The sequence below is a fragment of the Eubalaena glacialis genome, chromosome 9 (assembly GCF_028564815.1).
Source record: "Eubalaena glacialis isolate mEubGla1 chromosome 9, mEubGla1.1.hap2.+ XY, whole genome shotgun sequence".
In the NCBI taxonomy this organism is placed as follows: domain Eukaryota; kingdom Metazoa; phylum Chordata; class Mammalia; order Artiodactyla; family Balaenidae; genus Eubalaena; species Eubalaena glacialis.
Genome location: NC_083724.1, coordinates 28,574,884 through 28,596,182, shown reverse-complemented (window position 1 = coordinate 28,596,182; position 21,299 = coordinate 28,574,884). Strand labels below are relative to the sequence as shown.

Sequence of the window (21,299 nt, the reverse complement as noted above, 5' to 3'; positions counted from 1 at the left end):
TATACTGAGGAAGTAGAAAAAGCATGATCTGAAGAAATGGGAGCTAATATTCCTCTTTTTTTGATATTTCTTCCATAATTAAATAGCATTAATAGAAATCAAAATGAGAAAAATGCATTATAAGTCTAACTATTTAAAACTTGCACTATCCTCTTCTAATGCTTATACATTTGCATATACTATTTTGTAAATTGTGTCACCGGAGCATGGCATAATTTCATACCATGTTTTTGAACACAGCTTTTTATCATTATCATTTTATATGTTACTGTGCAAAGTCTTCATAATTATCCTTATGATTGCTTAATATTCCATTCTCATTTTTAATTATTTTCTATTATAGATAGTTCTAATTTTTTCTCATAATATCACTATATTGGATATCTCACGTGCAGCTATTTTAATGTTTTAGATGATTTCTTTGGGTTTTTTAAATGTATCACCAAATTACTTTCCAAAGTGTTGAACCAATGTATATTGCGTTCAGTTTCAGCATAGTCTTTTTTTTTTTTAATTGAAGTATAGTTGATGTACAATATTAAATAAGTTACAGGTGTACAATATAGTGATTCACAATTTTTAAAGGTTGTACTCCATTTATAGTTATTGTAAAATGTTGGCTGTATTCCCTGTGTTGTACAATATATACTTGTAGCTTATTTTATACCTAACGGTTGGTTCCTCTTAATCCCCTACCCCTATATTGCCCCTCCCCCATCCCTCTCCCCACAGGTAACCACTTGTTTGTTCTCTATATCTGTGAGTCTGCTTCTTTTTTGTTACGTTCACTAGTTTGTTGTATTTTTTTAGATTCCACGTATAAGTGATATCGGTATCTGTCTTTCTCTGTCTGATTTATTTCACTTAGCATTAATACCCTCCACGTTCATCCATGTTTTTGCAAATGGCAAGGTTTCATTCTTTTTTATGAGTTTCAGCATAGTCTTAAACAGTGCTACCAGCCTTTACTTTGAAAGTGTTTTTCAGTGGGAGCATCAATCCTAACCATGAACCCTTATGCTCTGGTTTCCAGAAATGTATTGTGAGAGAGGTTGGCACTGTCTGTATTCACGTCTCCCAGTCAGTGTGTGACCAGATAGATTTTGGAGAGTCTCACAGTAAGGTCTCAGAGAAGTCCTGCTCAAAAGACTAGATTTCATTAACTAGCATTTCCAAAACGTAGTTAAATCTGGAATTTATTTTTCTTAGAGAACCTACTGACCAACATCTTTGGGAAATGTTATACTTTACAGTATCTGTGGGAAAAGGAGCCAGCCTGTGACGCAATAGAATGCTTTTTAGGGAAATGGTCTCATGCAGGAGAGGCAGTGAGGATGTTTGCTCTAACATTATGCTACTTGAATGGTGAAAGACCTCACCTTGTTCATTCATCCATTAAATAAATTTGCTGAGAGCCTATTATGTGCTAGACACTGTTCATCTACTGGGGATATAGCAGTGAATAAAACCCAACAAGTCCCTGCCCGAAGTAGGCAGTAAGGTAGGAAGAATGGCCATTATATGTTCAACCACTTAGGGCAAGATTCTAGTTTCATGTGGAATAGGCTTTCACTTGAAGAATATTAAGTACTTCCTGATCCCTGATTTAAACAAAAAATAGAAACATTATCCTTACCCTCAAAAAGTTCGTAATCTACTGGGGAAGCAAATAATTATAATGTGAAATAATAATTACGGTGATGGTGGTGTGTACATAGTGTGTTATAGGAACACAAAAGAAAGGAATGTAATCTATATTTTTGTAAGTTATTTAACTGTAATAAGTATTTGTTCCCTTGAGAGTTCTTAGGCACTGCCACAGAACTGAACATATATTTATTTCTGTGCACAATTGCTATGGACTAAAAACTCTTCATTGGCAAAGATGAGATCTAATTTTGATGTAAGACATAAATTTACTCATTTCCACTCACCTATTAGCTATATATATGATCAGTGTAGTCTTCATGTTTCTTCTCCATAAGTCATCATAGTCTTCATAAGTCAGTTCTTAGCCATTCCATCAAGGAAAGGAGGCAAGATTGGAATGATAATCCTCTTTTGAGTACCTATGAATTCCTGCTTTAAAAGAAAGGGTTACAGTATAGCAAGAAAAGTCAGTAAATCCATTAGCTATATGGAAACTGGCTGTACTGTAGCAGGTTGGAGGTGCAAAGTACAATTCTGGTCCTTTCAGTCTGCCCTTGGTGTCACCAAGTACTGAAGATGTTCCGACACTTGTAGGATGTGATGGGGGGGAATGAAGCCCATGAAAACTGTATAATTAGAATAAAACCAAATAGTAATTTTAAATTAAAAACATTGCTTACAGATGATTCAGAAGAAAGGCAAGTTAGAAATACTATTAGAGGATTACAGACAAGGCTTATCTGTATAACTCTGATCGTGTTTCATTGGTCATGGAGGTAAAAGATGCTATTAGCTATGTTGCAGGACAGGAGGAACGTGGCCTCTGCCCAGTAATTATCATGTGCTTGTGTGCAAGAAAGACAGCCCCTGAGAAGTCTGATGGAAGAAGGACAACTCTAACAGACCCACAGTTATTTTTTTTTAGGACATTCAGGGAAAGAATGAAGTCATTGGCAACATATCTCCCATGATCTTTCCGTCACTGTGTAAATACATAACTTAGAGCAGCTCTAGTTGCCATTTCCCCCTTTTTCCTTAAATAGATGAATGTTTGTGATTTAGCATAAAGTTCATGAACTAAGAAAAGCAGTTGGACACAGATGCCTGTATCTTTCCACTCAATGTATCTTATTACCTTTAACTGCCTGTTAAAATCACAGCACTTATTTTTACCTTTCAAATATGAATTGCCATCACCAAGCTTAGCAAATGAAATGGATTACTTATGGTAACTGTAAGTAGTTATGCACTCCAGATCCTTGAGAGAGCTTTCCCAAAGGACAGGCAATGTCTTTCAAAATCCTATTACAAGATTTTAGTTTCAGGTGCTATGAACAGAAAGTTGAAAGCCTCCATGTTTTATTGCTACCCAACTTCATCAGGTCTGCCCACTCTATTCAAGAGTGTGGCAAAAATGATGCACAACAGCTCTTTTATTTTGTTAATACTCTGCACAAATAAAAGCATTTTGGGGAATTTAATGAACCAGTATGTCCTTGGAGGGAGCTTTGAAGATTTGGAGTGTATGACTATTTGTCTTTAATATTGGAGGTTTTTGTGTAAAACAGATGGGCATGAACAAAATGACGTCCTCACAGATAGCCCAATGCTTGCGACATATGTACTTAGATCACAAATGTCTGTAGCAGTGACCTTGGAGATGCATTCAGTGACTGCTTTAGAGGCTTTCTAGTTGTGCCACGGAGTAGCTGGGAAATGAAAACTAAAGTAGAGCTGCTGGACAAGGTACTAGGTAAAGACAGTTGTACTAGGTAAATGACAGGGAGCCTGTAGTCCTTTAGCCCATCAGAAATTCCAATTTACAGCAACTCTGGATGTATGCGACAAGATAGTACTTAACTCAGTATTAGTAGGAATCTCACCAATGACATCAACATGAAAATATTATTCTAGTAGCTTAGTTAAATATAACCCTGCACTAATTGTGCCAGAAAACAAAGGAAGATACATTTTCTCTTTTCCAAAACTGAAAGGCTCCTTTCTAACTGGAGCAGCCATAAAATGTAGTACAGAGAAATCTAATGGGTATAAAGTGAGGAAAATGGCTGATTTTTGTTTTTTTAAACCAACTTAATGTTCTGTTTGTTTACTACTAAACATTTCTGAGTGGAATAATTCTTATTTGGCAGTCAATATTTCCCCATCATAGCTAGCAAGAATTTTTAGTATGTTTTGGGCACAAAAACACATTCTATTTTAGACAACAGAGGATCATTTTTTAGTGTTTGCTTCAGAAGTTTATGAGGTAATTTCAATAAATCTTGCAAATGTTTGCTTAATGGTTCCCTATCTCTATTCCTGCAGTACTTTTTACACATCTCTATTTTGGCATCACTCACATTATCAATCCTTAGTTTGCCTCTCTTGCTAAACTAGAGCTCTGTAAGGGTAGGGGCTGTCGTACATGGCTTTGGATCTCAGGTTCTTTGTGTGGTGCTCAGTATTTATTTGGAGAACCAACAGAATGCTTAAGGGTATTACCTGAAAAATTAAGTAACTTCTTAGTATAACTGACAATACCATTTTTTTAAGCACATTTTTCATTATTTTCAAACCATGCTTACAAAAATCTAGTGTATCAAGGAAAGACTCATAGCATTAGGTAATACTGTTACTAGATTACGATAAGAATCTTTTGGGAATCTTTGTACATCTGTCTTAATTAGGAGAGAGTCATACAGACAGTATGCAGAGTATAAAAAGAGGGCAGGGAGCATTCGATCTTTGTCATTAGGTATCACCTGGATCTTCTGACTTCCTGGATTTTGGACCCTACTTGTTTCCATATTTGAGACCTAGCTGACTCTTTTTGTCTTAACTCTGGATTGTTGCTGTTGCCTCTCTGATCCCTTTATATCTTCCTGATCCAACCAGCCCTGCCTACCTCTGTGAACTAGATTCACATCTGCCAGAACTTTTCCTACCTGATTTGTTCCCTGGCTTGGCCCACCCTGCCAGCCCTATTACTGCTGATGCCCTCCAGTGATGCCTGATTTGACTAACTGATTGTAACATATCACTTGTCAAAATCTTTGTGTGTGACTATTATCTAAAAAAACAGTTACTCAACAACTGTGTGTTCATTAGGAACAACATGGAAATTTAAGACAAAACTTTTTATAGGTTTATTTCCTAAAAAAATACACACCCCTATCATATCAAATTCACCAGAAGGCCTTGGTTTTAGCTATTAGGGTTCATAGTGAATGTGAAGTCTAGGATATATATAGTTGCCTGTACTATGACTTCTGTAAGATACTATGGAAAAAAAAATTTTTTTTTAATCTATGATGTAGAAAATGTAGGAAGGAATGTGAAGATGTTAAATATTGTTCCTCCCTCACTTTAAGGATATGAATATAATACAAACATAAGGCATACATCAGCTGTGGTCTGACTTATATTTATTTTTTATGGTCTAATACTAGAGTTAAAAATTGTAATTCTGCTTTCTAGGTTATTAATCTTGTAGAGTGTGCAAGAAGACTGTAATGTGAATGTTGTTATGCACATATATTCACACCCTTATTTTTAAAATACTTTATTATGGAAAATTTCAAAACTTCATTTTACAAGTCTTTATTTCTTTGTGTATATCCAAGTTTGTCTCGTATCATATTCTTTCGGCCTGAAGAACATTAACATTTTTTGTTCTTCAGGTTTGCTGCTGATAAATTCTCTTAGGTTTTCATTGAAAAAGTCTTCATTTCTGAGAGACATTTTCTCTGGGTATAGAATTCTGAGTTAATAATGTTTTTGTTTTTCTTTTTAATTCTTTCAGTAATTTAAACATGTCATTCCATGGTTTTTTGCTTTGCATAGTTTCTGATAAGAAGTTTGCTTAATCGTTGCTTCTCTGTTTATAGTGTGCCTTTTCCTCCCTCTTGCTGCCATCAAGATGATGTCTTTATATTTGGTTTTCAACATTTTGAATATAGTTTGTGTAGGATGTGTTTGTGTGTGTGTATGCAGGCATGTGTGTGTTGTATTTATCCTGCTTGGGATTCTCTGAGCTTCTTGGATCTGTGCTTTGATTTCTTTTGTTATTTTTGGAAAATTCTCAGTCATTATTTCTTTATTCATTCCCTATGCTCCCTTTAATCTTCTTTTGGGATTCCAATTACACATATGTTAGACCGTTTGCTATTATCCTGTAGTTCTTGGATGTTCTGTTCTGGGTTTTTAATTTTCATTCTCTTTTTCTTTGTGTTTCACTTTGGGTAATTTCTATTGACCTATCCTTGAATTTATCGATTCTTTCCTTGGCAGTGTCTAGTCTACTGATGAGCCAGACAAAGGCATTCTTCATCTCTGTTACCATGGTTTTTTATTTTTAGCATTTTCTTAACTCTTATAGTTTCCATCTCTCTGCTAGAGTTTGAGGACTCAGGTTTCAGTACTGAATTTTCCACTTATTTTCTTTGAACCTTGGTTTTCTCTTTTACAGAGCAGAAAAACTGGGAATATATAATAACAACTAACAGAATTGTTTTGAAGATCAAAACAATTGATCTTGGGCAAGTCAGGCAAGTCCCTTCCTTTCCTTTCCCTAGGTCATTTAAAGGCTTAGACTGTATGATTACTTTGGTCCTATTTAGTTCCTGAATTGTAAGAGTCTGTGAATGGAAAGGAACCTAACATTGATTGACAGGCTTTATTAACCTCATGTAGAATTTGAGAAAGGGATAAAAATCACATTTAAAAAGTGCTTTTGCAAAACATTTTACTTTTGCTAGGTCTATGTGGATTTTAATTGGAAGAAACAGACAGCATTAAATCCAGTTACCACTTGGTTAAGTCTGTTAAAGAATCATTAAATTCTTTCAACTGTTGGGTTTCCTGACTCGCTTGAAAAATTTCATGGCTCATAAAACATCTCTCTTTTTCTCTGTGCCTATAGGATTTTAAATTATTGGGTTGGCTCCCAAATTTTGCAGTGTGAGGAAAAACTAATGGAGGTTTTTTTGCTCTTTACTGACTAGTGCAAAATGAATGATATTCTCATCAGATTTGGTTTTGTGGCCACAGACGTGGGTTCAAATCCTGGTTGCACAGTTGTGAAACCTTGGTCTGGTTACTTAACTTTTGAGCCTGAGTTTCCTTAGCTGTGAAATAGGGATGATACATACATCAGAGAGCTATTTTGAAGGTAATGTGTATACAGCTTTGGGTATAGTGCCTAGTTAATAGTAATCAATAACTGAAAGCATTAAAAACAGTAGCTAAAATGAAAGATGCCACCATTAAGTCAAAATTTTAGTAATAGAAGGGGAAAAGGTGAATTTAATATTCTTTCTGTCCTTTTAGTGGAAAGGTCCACCTGGTAAAGGGATATTTTTACAATAGCGAGAAGGTTAACTGAAAAGTGAGTATTGATAAATAAGAATTATAACCAAGAATTAGTGCTTACTGTGTGACAGATGCTCACATTTAATCCTCAGAATAGCCTGTGAGGTAAGCTGCCCCTCCTGGAGAAGTCTTTCTTTATCTGAGTGAGGTGACTACCTCCTTTTTTTATATTCTTCTACTCCGTGTTGTACTCTGTGACTATTTTTTATATGTAACCCCTACCCCTTCTCCACTTCTCATCCCCAGTGAAAGGTTTTCTATGTATTTGGCCCAGAAGTGGCCCACAGTAAGTTGACTGTTGAGATATTTAATCTTTGTGTTTTTCTGGTCAAAATGAAATTCTACCTTCTTTATGTTATAGGTAAAAATTTAAGCATTAAAAGCTGAATGTTGGTCTGAAGTAAAAATACGAAGAAAATAATTGTGGATAAAGAAAATGCTCAATCAGTCTGAGACTCGCCCCCCCCCCCCCCGCCTTCCCCTAATACATAGTGTTTGTTAAGATAAACAAATATAGTATTTCAAAGTAGCCATTGCTCTGGAAATCACCTTAGAGTAAATGTAATGAATTTCAAAGATGTGTTCAAATTCTGTGTTTGTAAGTAATTTTACTATAATGGGTATTATGCAAGCTTGAAATTATTTAATACAAAGAAACATTCTTTATTCATAGAATGAACAACTGTCTTCCAAAACACAGACCACAATGCATGCATTCTATTTGAATAACACAGGGAATAATGTCAAATTATTTTTGCAGTTTTTTGGTCGTTGCACAAATTTTCACAAAACTGCATTCCTGACCATAGATTTTTAGAGTTGGAAGGAAACTAAGAGATTTAATCTCACTTCTTCCTGCCACCCAGGGAGATGAAGTGTTTTATCCAAAGTCATGTAGCTAACTAATGACAGAGCCAAGGAGAGGACAGAGTCCTTTATCCATTTGCCATAGTGTTATATTCCTCTGGAAAACACTGCCTACTCACTCTTGGTTTTTAATGCTAGTTAGAGTCTTGGGGTGAGGTTTTTTCCATGACTAACTAGTGCTCTTTTGTTTTCTTGTGTGGGTGTCTGGGAACAAGCTATCAAGGGTGGTGGTTTCTGTTGTTGTTTGTGAAAAACTAACAGTGTATAAGACACTAAAGAAGGGAAAGGCATTTGTCTGGTTAGCATTTAGGGGTCAGGAAGGAGTGGTTGTAGCTCCAATGCTTTGCCCTCAGTGTCCGTAGGCAGGTATTTTAAAGTTGAGTTTCATAACCTGGGGTCTGAATTCCCTAAACTTCTAAGAAAATTATGCAACTGTATGCTTATCTCCTAAGAAAAGAATCTGTAGCTTTCATCAGGTTGTCAAAGTTAAAAACTGTTTTAGAAGGAGAGAAAGCTAAGCAAACCTGATTAAGAACTGGGTCCCCACTCTTGAACTCTACGTACTAATTATACTAGAGGGCTCTCTTATCTCCTTATCACACCTTGTGCGGGTGTCCTTTCCTACTGACAAGCCTTCTCCGGATAGCTTCCTGGATCTTGTCATGGAAGCCACTGGAGGCCCGGGCCTTCTTTTTGCAGGAACTTTTCCCATAAGTTTCCCAAGGCTACCTTCTCTCTCCCTTCTCTGCTTACTGTTTCCAGGAAAGGGTGTGAGACTCAGGAATTTTTGTTCATTAGAAAGCTCAAGAGTGTTATTTCAATTACATTCTGGTTAAAGGGAATTTGTGAGCTGAGTTGAGAACCTTAAGACTATTGCTGTATGAAAAAAAAAATGCACTCAATTCCAATCAATACTTTGCAAGTTGACTTTTAGAATGCCTTTAGTTTTTTAGTTAGGGAATCTTTGTGTTTGATCTAAAAACTCTTTACACTTTCTAAAAACAGAATGAAAATCTGTGGATGGTGGTTTAGGAGTTGCCCAGATCTGTCTGTAAAAGTGTTTTAATTTAGTTTTTTGTTCCTGAATTTTATTAGACTTAGAAGAGTCTACCCCCCAATAGGAATTCATAATTAATGAGCCTCCTTCCTAGATGAGAACATGTAGAAAGCACGTTCTACATTTTTAAGTCTAGCATCTGGACACACAAAGAAAAAGCTACCACCAAGATTGATGTTGGAAGAATTTGTTTGTTTATTAATTTAAAAAAGCCCTTACTGAGTATATACCATGAACCCTCAAGCATCACGTTAGACACTGGGAAATGAGAAGTGGTCTCTTCCCTTGCAAAGCTCATGCTCTGCTAGGGGCACAGCTCAATCAATAATAATTCAGCATGCTAACTGCTCTAATAGAGGTACCAAAAAAGCATTGGAATCAATCCTGGCCAGGAAGAGAGGTGGGTGTTAGGGTAAAATTCACAGAAAGGTGACAAATATTTGAGGTTCCTATTGAACTCAAAGGTTCAATAAGAATTTGTCAGGAAAAGAAGGGATCTAGGTATCGATGGCATGTTTGCACCTTCCTAACTTTAACTAAAATTCACATTTACCACTCTCTTTGTGTTTTCAATTAGAGCTCCAAACGAGAATGGAAGCCACTGGAGGACCGTAGCTGCACAGACATACCGTGGCTGCTGCTTTTTATCCTGTTCTGCATTGGGATGGTAAGAAACTCACAGATCCTCAGAACCTGAACTCATGATCCGAGGGGATGATGGGGAGTTAGTTTAAAGAGGGAACTTGTTATTTATTATTTATTTATTTATATTTGTAAATAAATAAATAACCCCTCTTGAATTGCTTATACCTGGAAGTCCTAGGATACCATTGAAGCAGGTTATTTTTCCCCATACAGTTAAGTGGTGTTTGGTACCCCTTGACTTTTTTTTTTTTGGTTTGCATGAAAACTGTGATCAGAATTAAGGAATAATTGAAACTCTATCTCTTTGACTATCCCATTTCAGAAAGCCAGGTCATTTGACCAAAATATCCGTGAACTATGATCTTGATGGGGTGGTGAGCAGAGCAATGGTCATGGAGTAGAGTCCTGAGTATTTATCCAACCCAGTCACACAAACCGGATGGTTATTTTTGTGCCATTCAGTTTCCTTTCAGGGACTTGGTGTTCTTTTCTATAAAATTAGAGGTTTTGCTAGATGATATCTACAATACTTCCAGTTCTGACATTTTTCAGTTCTTCCTAGAAGGAGGCTGGTTTCTCCCTGCTTCTTCCTCCTTCGACCCATACTAGGCTCCTGCTGCCTGCTGTGTCTACTGTAATAAGTGGCATCTCTCAGTCAGAGGTCACGGGAGCTGGTGATTTTCCAATGGGTATGGAGGATGGAGGAGCAGAGTGCAAAGTGCTGGGGCTGTACTTACTCAGATTGCATCCCCGCTCTACCCTGCAGGAGTTTCCACACAGGGTTCAGGGACTTTAGTGTCACTGCCAGTGTGCTGGGCTGGAAAAAAGGTAGAAAGCAGCTGTTTTAGAGCTAGCCGATATTTCGAGCTAGCAAGGACTTAGAAATCCTCAGCTGGTGCATCACCCTCATTATATACGTTAAGAACATCAGACCCCAGAGATGATAATGACCATCCCAAGGCCACACTGTTAGTGAATGGCAGAGTTGGGAACAGAGCCCCAGGACTCTTTACCTTCCAGGCCAGTGCTCTTTTCTGCCACTTAGTTTCCTCTCCCTCGAGGGGATCAGGGGATCACGCAGACAGTATTGTTCTCTCTTTCCTTAGTCTTTGCAGCTGGAAACAAAATTATGCTACCTCAGGCACCCTTTTTTTTCACACAAGTGTGAGTGTATTTAACCTCCTTTTTCCCATACCTTTTTTTTTTTTTAGGAATCTTGTTATTTTTTATTTATTACTACTTTTTAGGTAAACTTATTCTGTGTCTCTCTGCAGCTGCCCACCTCGAAAATGTCACTTGAGAAACACAGAACAACCCTATTCATGGCTAATGGGCATAAGTGTAGGCACCAGTCCAGCTCCTGAATCAAGGAAAAGAAAGCAGTGAACTCTGATGAGATATAATAAATCCAGTAAAATAAAGAGTGTTAGTTTTAAAGATAATAGACAGCTCAGTTTCATCAAATCTAGGATATTTAGAAAACATCAAAATATCCATTTCCTAACTTAGGACTTGTAAGATGTTGTTCAGGAGTCTACTTAGTTTAATGGAGTAGCAACTGAAATGCAGCGTCAGAGTGTGGAGAACATTCTTTGCTAACAGAACTAGTCCACAACCTCTCCCCACCCCCGAATTTCACCCTGGGACAAATAGCAGCTGACCTTTCAAAATTATGTTTATAAAAATATGTACCTGCCACCCGAGGTGCTTTTGATTTTCTGTGCTAAAATAGCTCAGGAAAGTGCAATCATTAATGTTAATAGGCTGATTTGGGAGTGACCAGAGAGTAAGGAGCTATTTGTTTACTGAAACGTTGTAATGCAATGGTAATTAATATAATGCTAATTTCAGTGTGATGGTAATTAAGACCCACTGTGTGTACTTTTAAATGCAGGCATAGCATTATTTGTTTTGGAATGATTCTTTTTATGGATTACCATCTTGGAGCTGAGCTAACATCAAATTTTTCCATGTGGAAACTGGAGAAATCTCAAAGTTCTGTTGCACACCTTACTGGCACAACAATAGACCAAAGTTTTTTTTTGGTCTTCTGAGTATGCGTTTTGTATGTTTTTTAAAAGTTGTATTTTGTTTTTGCCTTTGGATTTCATTCTATAGTACCTTTAAGAGAAACATTCAACAAATATTTTTTGAGGATTATCATGGGCTTGATGCTTTCATATATGTATTTATCTCACTAAATTCTCCCAGTTACACTATGAAATGGGTTTTATCCCCAGTTTACAGGCAAAGTGTAGTGAGATTAAGTATTAGCTTATCTAAGAATATACTGCTGCCCATGAAAGGCAAAAATAGAATAGGAACCAGAACTTTCTGCCTATATTCTTTTCACCTAGTGGCCCAGTTGCTTCTGCTTTTATAGTCAATCTTTGCAGCCCATTACTCAAACCATATCTTTACTCACCGCTCTTACTTGCAGTTCTTTGCTCATTCCTTGGTATCTATTCTGTAGTTCTGAAATATTTTAAGATCTTTTCATCTTTCACTCGTCTTCACCATTAAATCTTTTTATTTACACATGTTCATCTCATCATAAATACTTGTACTTCTCTTTTATTTCTTCCCTTACTTTTAAGGTTTTTCCATGCTTGAATTGTCTAGAACTTAGGGTATTTTTCAAAGTAAATTGCTATCAGCCTTTGTGAGAGCTATCGTCTTCCAGATTCTAACTTATTCAATATTTTGAAATTATTGGACATATGCTTACCCTGTTCTAAAAAATTACATGTAGCATTGTACTTCTAAATTTCTATTTTCCATTAAGATAGTAAACAAGTGGTTCTTAACACTAGCTGCGTATTGGAATTAGCTGGTATTAGAATAAAAATACTCATTCCTGGGCCCCACCCGAGTGAATCTGATTTAATCTCTGTGATTCTAATGTTCAGCCAGTGTTGAGACCCACTGTTGTAGGCACTGATAAACTACTGAAGAGTTCTAAGCAAGAAATGATATGGCTGGGTTTAGAAACATGGCCCTGGTAGCCAAAATAAATGTAAAATCATTGTAAAGAGGGAAGAGATTTCAGGCCACCAGTTCAGAGGCTGATGCAACAGTTCAGATGAGTCTAGATAAGAGGTGAAAAACCTGAAATAAGGAAATAGTAAAGGAGAGGAGAGAGATTGAAGGAGTGGGATCAATAGTATTTGGTGTCACCAGTGTTGCGGGCAAGTGGGAAACAGATAAAGGATGACTGAGAGATTCTTGTGTTAAGGGTTCCGGGTAAGCTTTTTCAGCTCAAATCCTACTCCAGCTCCTTGTAGGTTCCAAACCACAGTTTCTGTGCACATGAAGGAATAAGAGTGGGATGGATAAACAAAGTACTACTTCGTTCGTAGCCAAGCAGTCACTTGATTATGCCCAGTAAAGAATTCCTTGGTAAACATGACCTGTGGAATGAAGCTTGGCCCACATGGACTCAAGGTTCTTCCCACCTTGGATAGTCTGACTTCATTCTGTCCCAAGTAGAGGTATATGTGAGAAGAGGAAAGAAAAGAGATCCACCTGGACCACATCTGCCCAGATCATCTTACCTCAAAAGTCAGGAAAAAGAGGAGTCTGGATGGTCCTAACAGGAGTATGTACCTTGGAAAATAGAAGACACAGATACCTCCTCCAACTTACCCCTGATCATTATTGCTGCTTACTTATGGACTAGGTACTGTTCTCTGCACTCGATACAGATTTAATTTTCACAACTGCTCAATGAAGTAGATACTATTGTTATCATCATTCCCACTTTACAGATAAGGAGGCACAGAGATATGTTGAATAACTTGTCTAAGATTACACAGTGGCGGCAGCATTGAACCCAGGGGAGAAGAGGAAGAAGGCAAGGCCTCAAGAGATAGTCAGTCCCTTCTTTGTTGCCCGGAATTGGGAACAACAAAAGAAGTTGCTGTTAAGAACATGGACCTGTAGGACACAGTAACCTCACCTGCCAGTTAAATGTGGTCTAGTCAATATTCCAGACTCTGAGCAAAGAGTTTAGCATTCCTGCTTCCTCTAGTACAGAGTTAGGACGCTAGAGTCTTCTCACTCCATATCCTAGCTATGCAGTCTAGTCAGGAACGGTGCTGCTAATGGAGATAGGGCGTATGCAGGAAGGGGAAGTGGTTTGGGGAAATGTGGAAGGAGGTGAGTTGTGGACATGTACAGTGTGTGGGTAGGGATAAGCAGTAGGAAACACAGAGCTGGAAGTTTGGAGAATGATCTGGACTAGGGCTGGATTTAGGAGCCATTATAGGTCTGCATAGGTCGTCCCTGCAGACTGCTTTCAAGGACCTTTTCTGTTTTATAGCCTTAGTCTAGTTCTTAGAGCACAGTGTTTCTACCTCATTAACTATTGTGGAGTATGCAGCACAAAGTGAAAGACTCAAAGACTCACTGCAGTGTTTCATCACCTGTGTGATGGGCTGTGCTGTGGCAGGATGATAGAATAGGAAGAACAGCATGCCAAAAATTACCTTAAGGTCACCTGATCCAAATGACTACCTACGTTCTGTTAAATCTTTTGGTTTTTCTTTTTTTTTTTTTATCATTGTGGTAATATGTACATAACAACTTTTATTATTTTAACTATTTTTAAATGTACAGTTCAGTTAAATCCATTTACTTTTAATCTACATCCCCTCCCGCCCCTTCCCCACTCAGTCATTATAGTGGATCAAAAGGGCCTATACTTCTCCCTGGAAGTATACCCTGAAAAAATTTACTCTGTATGTACTTTCCCTTAGAATCATAACATTTTGGAAGTGAAAAGGGCTTTTGAGATTAATCTAGTCCATTCTTAGTGACAGGTAAGGAGACTGAGGCTCAGAGAATTTAAAGTGACTTGTCTGGGATCATGAGTATTTGCAAAAGAGCTGCGTTCAGTTCTCAGTACATATTCTTTGTCTGTGTTTTCTTTTTCATTGCTCAAGCTGCCCATGAAACTGAACCTCTCTGATTTTGCTCCCTCATGCCCCATTATTTTTTTCTTTTGAGAACACTTCCGTTCTTTCAGGGTGAACTTTACGTATTATAACCCTTTGTACCTTGCATGGCATCTTGCGTTTTTATGTGCCCAATAAATGCTTATTGAGTGGATATTTCCTAGACTTCAAACCATTCTTGTTTTTTTCCTCTTTCCTCTTTCTTAGAGTAATGTATCCTATTAAACTTTAAAGAAATTCAGAAATCTGGCAGATTGGCAAAGCTTTTAACTTTGTTTTTCAAATTTGCTTGCATAAGTATTAGTTCTGCATCAGACATTCTAATTCTATCCCATCTGCTGGGTCCTAATAGCCCCCTTGTCTCAGGGTTCTCAGAACAGGAGGAAGAGAAGCCAAGTGTTACTCTGAAGTCTGACAAATTAGTTATTAGCAGACTGACTCCAAGTGTTGATTGAGATAAGAGCGGAAGTCTTTGAGAAAAAAGCTTGGATATATTTTCATTAATCCCCGGGAGAAGGCTGTAAGCCTAAGTCTTTTTCCCCCATCTTTTTATGTTGAAGCATAATGCCGTATTCATACCCCATCCCCACCCCTCATGCATGTTTTGTTGACTTTTTTTTTTTCTTCAGAGAGAAACTAAGGCCTCTGCCTTGCTCAGTGGCATGGTAAATGCTCCACGTGTGAAATTCAAACATGCTTGTGAAATAAAATATGTCCCTTCTTTTGACTGACAGTGAATGAAACTAAGCCAAAACTCTTACTTAAGTTGAACTAAACCTTGTGATGTGAAGGGGAAATGAGCACAGTTCATTAATTAGCAAATTTTCTTTCTCTGACGTAGGCAATAGGTACTTATTAGTTGCCAGATCTTGCCTGTGATCTACCATCCCTGTATCCCTTTATCTGATTTGAGTCACCTCCTGTTTGTTATTAGATTTGTCTGCTCCTTCTCTCTCTCTTCAAATAGCAGTTCTGAAAGCACTTCAATAGCTTAGTCATTTTAAGATTTTAGCCATGATTCTCTTCCTTACTAATAGGCTTACTTTCTCTCTAGTGATTGCTCCCTACTATAGGTGTATAAAAGCTTTCCTCATCCCCCTTATCATTTGCTTCGTTAATGTGATTTCCTTCTGTTGAGTACGGCCCCCATCCGCCTCATGGAGCCATTAAATTATTGAGTGCATTCTGTAAAATTTCTCTCAGCCTATTTTAATTTCATGTACCACATTTTTTCTCATTTGAAACTGTACTGCTTCCTGCATTTGGATTTCACATTTTTTTAAAAAGGAGATTGTCTTTTTAATTATATTTGGCCTAGTTCTCCATTGTCACTACTTGTACCATATGGGAAGTCTCTGGAATAACAGTCTTGGTTTCTTTCTATCTTATTAGCTTCCTATTCTCCTTCCTTCTCCCCTGCAGCTTTTCACCCTCTCCACTCTAATGCTTTGGGAAGCTACTAAGAAGTTTAAATGGCCTATGTGAAAATATGTCAGTGTCCCATTTTACCATATATATGTAACATTTATAATTTATACTCTGCCTACATCCCAGAGGGATACGAGGTGGCTTATGATTTTTAAAAAAAACCAACACAAACACACACACATGCACAAAAACCACATGTCCAACAGTATTGTTAAAAATAGTCATAAAGGGAAATCAGAAACCATTTAAGGCAATCTGTAACACGAAGTACTTATCAAACATAAGACGAAAATTTTTATAAAAAGTGAAAGAAGAACATAACCTTTTAATTATGCAAGGGCTTTCCTATTTTAGGCTAGTAGTGAAAGAAGATTGTAATTGTGGTCTGAATGTTTCTGTGTCATAACAAAATGACTGACAATATTTCTCACTTCCCCTGACCGCTTAGAAAGTCTTGTCTAAAATAGAGAACTGAAGGGGTTTTTGGTTTGTCCCCAATTACTGTTGTCAACCTCTTTAGTCTGACTTTCTCACTAACAGGCACCATATATTGACCACCTGCCATGAACCAGACCAGCTAGAAGTCAGAGATGCATTATGTCATTTACTCCTCATCATTAGGCTGTGAAACAGTTGATATTACTTTGTGTCAGAGATGAGGAAACATCTAAGTAGGTAACTGGATCAAAGTTATACAGGTAGTAAGTGGTAGAATGAGGGTGTGAATCCAGAACTTTCTGATTCCCTTTTTATTACTCTGTGATCCTTCTTGTTAAAGAACTGTATTGGAAAAGTTAGCCATGAAACCTCCAATATTTACCTCCACCTCCAGTTTTGTTTAGTGTAGGGCTTCCTAATGTGAAGTTCAAGGATATGCTTAAAATGGCATGCTGGGAGAGCGGACCCCACAGAGCCCCGAGCAGCGCCACCGCTGCCACCGGCCTAGTTGCCATCACAGCCCGGGAGGAGCCGCAGCTGCCGCAGGGGGCCCCAGTCACCGTCGCCGCAACCAGGAGCAGCGAGGCCGAGACCCGGGAGACCCGGCAGCCGTCCGCCGCCCTCAGCGCTGCCGACACCACGCCCTGCACGACGGGCAGCAGCGGCGCAGGGCGCGGCGGCCCGGGCGTCCTCACATCGGCAGCGCCTGCCGGCGGGGACGAGAAGGTCATCGCAGCGAAGGTTCTGGGAACAGTAAAATGTTTCAATGTAAGAAACGGGTAGGGCTTCATCAACGGGCATGACACCAAGGAAGATGTATTTGTACACCAGACTGCCGTAAAGAAGAAGAACCCCAGGAAGTACCTTCGCAGCGTAGGAGACGGAGAGACTGTGGAGTTTGATGTCGTTGAAGGAGAAAAGGACGCGGAGGCAGCAAATGTTACAGGCCCCGGTGGAGTTCCAGCGCAAGGCAGTAAATATGCAGCAGACCATAACCATTATAGACGCTCTCCACGTCGCAGGGGTCCTCCCTGCAATTACCAGCAGAATTACCAAATTAGTGAGTGCCGGGAAAAGACGGAGGGATCCGAGAGTGCCCCCGAAGGCCAGGCCCGACAGCGGCGGCCCTACCGCAGGCGAAGGCGCCCACCTTACTGCGTGCGGAGAGCCTATGGGCGTCGACCACAGTACTCCAACCCTCCCGTGCAGGGAGAGGTGATGGAGGGTGCTGACAACCAGGGCGCAGGAGAACAAGGTAGACCAGTGAGACAGAATATGTATCGCGGTTATAGACCACGATTCCGCAGGGGCCCTCCTCACCAAAGACAGCCCGGAGAGGACGGCAATGAAGAAGATAAGGAAAATCAAGGAGATGAGACCCAAGGTCAGCAGCTACCTCAACGTCGGTACCGCCGCAACTTCAATTACCGAAAACGCCCAGACGCCCAGAAAACCCTAAACCACAAGGTGGCGGGCGAAGAGACAAAAGCAGCCCATCCACCAGCTGAGAATTCGTCCGCTCGTCTGCTCCCGAGGCTGAGCAGGGCGGGGCTGAGTAAACACCGGTTTACCATCTCTACCATCATCCGGTTTAGTCATCCAACAAGAAGAAATGAATACGAAATTCCAGCAATGAGCAATGAACGAAAGATTGGAGCTGAAGACCTTAAGTGCTTGCTTTTTGCCTGCTGACCAGATAACTAGAGCTATCTGCATTATCTATGCAGCATGGGGTTTTTATTATTTTTACCTAAAGAAGTATCTTTTTGGTAATGACAAACGTGTTTTGTTTTGTTTTTTAAAAAGCCTGGTTTTTCTCAATACACCTTTAAAGGTTTTTAAATTGTTTCATATCTGGTCAAGTTGAGATTTTTAAGAACCTCATTTTTAATTTGTAATAAAAGTTTACAGCTTGATTTTTTCAAAAAAGTCAACAAACTGCAAGCACCTGTTAATAAAGGTCTTAAATTTTTAAAAAATGGCATGCTGATTTGCACATGTATATGTATGTTGGGGAGTATACATATTTTTCTCATGTCTTAGTATTGGCTTGAAGTTCTGATGTGGGACTAATTGCCCTGCAGTCTCCTTGGAGGAGTCAGGAGAGAGGGAGAGGGAAACCAGGGTGAGGGTGAATGAGTGAATACTGACCAGCCTATGCCTAACTCCAGTGCTAGCAGTTAGCTGTGCTTTGAGGCAGAGGGTACTAACATGTACTGAGACAGACACTTTACATTATTATCTTAGGTAATTGTCACAGCAGCCTTAGTGGTAAGTGGTTTTAGCCCCAACTTAGAGATGGGTAAAGTGAGGCATGGAGAATTAAGCAAGTTTGTCCAAGGTCACCTGAGTAGAAAATGGACTCATCAGTATTCCACCGATCAGTGCAGGTTTATCTGACTCGAAAGCCCATGGTCTTTCCCTTACAACATGTTCTCATTTCTAGCGACTGTAATAGCCAACGTTTATTGAGCTGTTACTATGTGCCAAACAGGATTCTTACCCCCTTACTGGATTGTTTCATTTAATCCTTACAGCAGCCTTAAGAGCGACACTCATTATCTTCATTTTACAGGTGAGTAGATTGAGGCACAGAGAATTAAAATAACTTGGCAAAAGGATCAGAGGGTGAGAGGGTAGCGAATCAGGCATAGTCTCTGCTCCAAGTCCACTTTCTTACAAAGCGTAGTTTCAAGACGTTTTTACTAGGTAGACCTACACTCTCTACGCTTCCCCCTTCATTTTCCTTACCTGCACGATAAACGTAGAGGAGCTATTTAGAAAAAAGAGTTTGTTTGCCTTTTTAGAAAAGTAGGTTTAAGGGGGAAATCCTTTGAGGCATTGCATATGAGTACAGTATTTACCAGTGTAGACCTGAGCTCTAGCAGGGCTGCTTAGGTAAGTACTACTCATGATACTTGGCTATGATGAGTGAAACAGTGATAATCTCTATCTTCATTCGTCACTTTAATAAAGATAACAAAAAACTCAGCCTTTTTAATGACCGTGTTGCAAGAATATTTCTTAACCCCCATCCTTTCTCCCAATTCAGTCAGTTTATTAGTAGTGACTCCCCGTATTTCCTGTTCTTATGCCCAGTAGCCTGCAGTTGAGTGTAGGGTTTTATTGCTTTGCTTTGGTCAGTGCATCCTCAATTTAGCAAGCATGATGCAGATCTGAAGGAAGTACCATTTGCCTTTGGCACTGTGGCGAAGCATATTCCCATGAAATGAAGTGACCTTTGCGGCACACGGACCCAGTGCCTCACTCTCCTTGAGTCTCCAATATTCAGAGCGTGGTGGTGCTTCATGGTATAATTCTTTGGCTTGTATACAAATTTACTGCAGGAAGGGAACAGAAGTGCTGTGTGTACTGAAGTGATAGTAATTCAAAACCCACATACCTATTGTTCTTTGAATTTTTGTCCTTCATCTATTGCTGTTGTTCATTTAACAGAACTCTTTTACAACCAAATAAAACTAAAGAATGAAGAAAGCTGGGTCTGAGTCTACGCTCTGATCTTTACTAGCTTCTATGGCCTTGGGCAACTTATTTATGCTCTCTGGGCCTCAGTTTCCCCATCATCAGGATTAGAGAAAATGTATGGTAAGCATCTGGTACAGATCCTGGCATTGAGCAGATGTTCAATACAGAGAAGCTGCTATTATTATTATAAAATGCAAAGACCATCTTACAATGTAAAAGCTTGAGATTTGTTATTGTAGTAAATAGTGTTACCCTGTGGACTGCTTTGTATATAGCTTATGTGAAATCCAAGGAGAACGGTGAAATAGTGTTTGCAAAAGGAAAGATAGCTCTTTGTTCCCTTCAAGGGACAAAAGCAGCTCATTATTGTATCAAGTAGTGACTGTTGCTATTGAAATGGTTTATTTGTATGTTTTTTTTCTGTTTTTTTCCCCTAGGGATTTATTTGTGGCTTTTCAGTAGCAACAGGTGCAGCAGCAAGACTAGTGTCAGGATACGACAGCTATGGAAATATCTGTGGGCAGAAAAATGCAAAGTTGGAAGCAATACCAAACAGTGGCATGGACCACACCCACCGGAAGTGAGTAGACTGGCTGAATGGTGAACACTGGAAACTTTGAAGGGGAGGGGGCATCCTGCTTTTCTTACTGTTATAAAGATAATATCTTACGGAATATTATTTTTATATGCTTCCTGTTGATGTTTTTTATTTTCTTTTTAACTGTCCACTTGAATCGTTTCTGGTTTTGGTCTATAAATACATTTTCCAGGAAACAAAATGAGGTGCCATGTTAAAATGGGCTACCTTGAGGTTTTAATGAGTAAATGCGTGATTTGAGAGGGTTACTCTTGTACTCTGTTTTCCGACTCACCTTCAGGCTGTACACTAAGTTTTAACACAGAAAATAATATAATATTTTTCTTCCTAAGAGTGTACTTGATGGAAGGCAGAGGGATAATGGATTTTGACACATTAAAGTTACAATGAAGCATTTTGTGCTGCATCATTTATAAGTACACATTGATTTCCAATTTTATAAGAGATATATTTTCTTTGTCAGACTTTGAAATTTCTTTTGGATTCTCAAGGTTCAGCTTTTGGATTTCATGAAATTCCTGACTTAATTGCCTCTTTTCTTCAAAAGAGCTATTTTTTCATTTTTAATGTCTATGGGGAAAATATGTTTCATCAAACATTTTATGTATGATAGTATGTTTGTTCAAACTGTGTATTTATGCCCCATCAAACTTTATTAGACAGGTCTAATAAATAAATACAGGTCTTCAGAATTAACCGAATTAATTTTAAGGTAACAGCTTAACCAATTCCATTAATGAACTTTATAGGAAAAGGCTAAAGCAGATAAAAACATTTTTTTAGACTGTAGTTCTATTATATTTGG

The 21,299-nt window shown here is 38.6% G+C and overlaps 1 protein-coding gene and 1 pseudogene across 3 annotated transcripts in view; both read left to right on the top strand.

The window, feature by feature from the left end:
• The window catches only part of SLC44A1 (solute carrier family 44 member 1), a 153,820-nt gene that overhangs the window by 37,970 nt on the left and 94,551 nt on the right, over nt 1-21,299 (top strand). For 2 of the 3 annotated variants that reach the window (XM_061200159.1, XM_061200157.1), the window contains exons 1-3: nt 9,258-9,344; nt 9,522-9,611; nt 20,334-20,476. In XM_061200159.1, the coding sequence (XP_061056142.1) occupies nt 9,282-9,344; nt 9,522-9,611; nt 20,334-20,476 (296 nt within the window). In that variant the 5' untranslated portion in view covers nt 9,258-9,281. Of the gene's footprint in view, nt 1-9,257; nt 9,345-9,521; nt 9,612-20,333; nt 20,477-21,299 lie in introns of those variants that run through there. The other variant, XM_061200158.1, reaches the window with a different exon arrangement.
• On the top strand, nt 16,855-18,109 carry LOC133098096 (Y-box-binding protein 1-like; annotated as a pseudogene).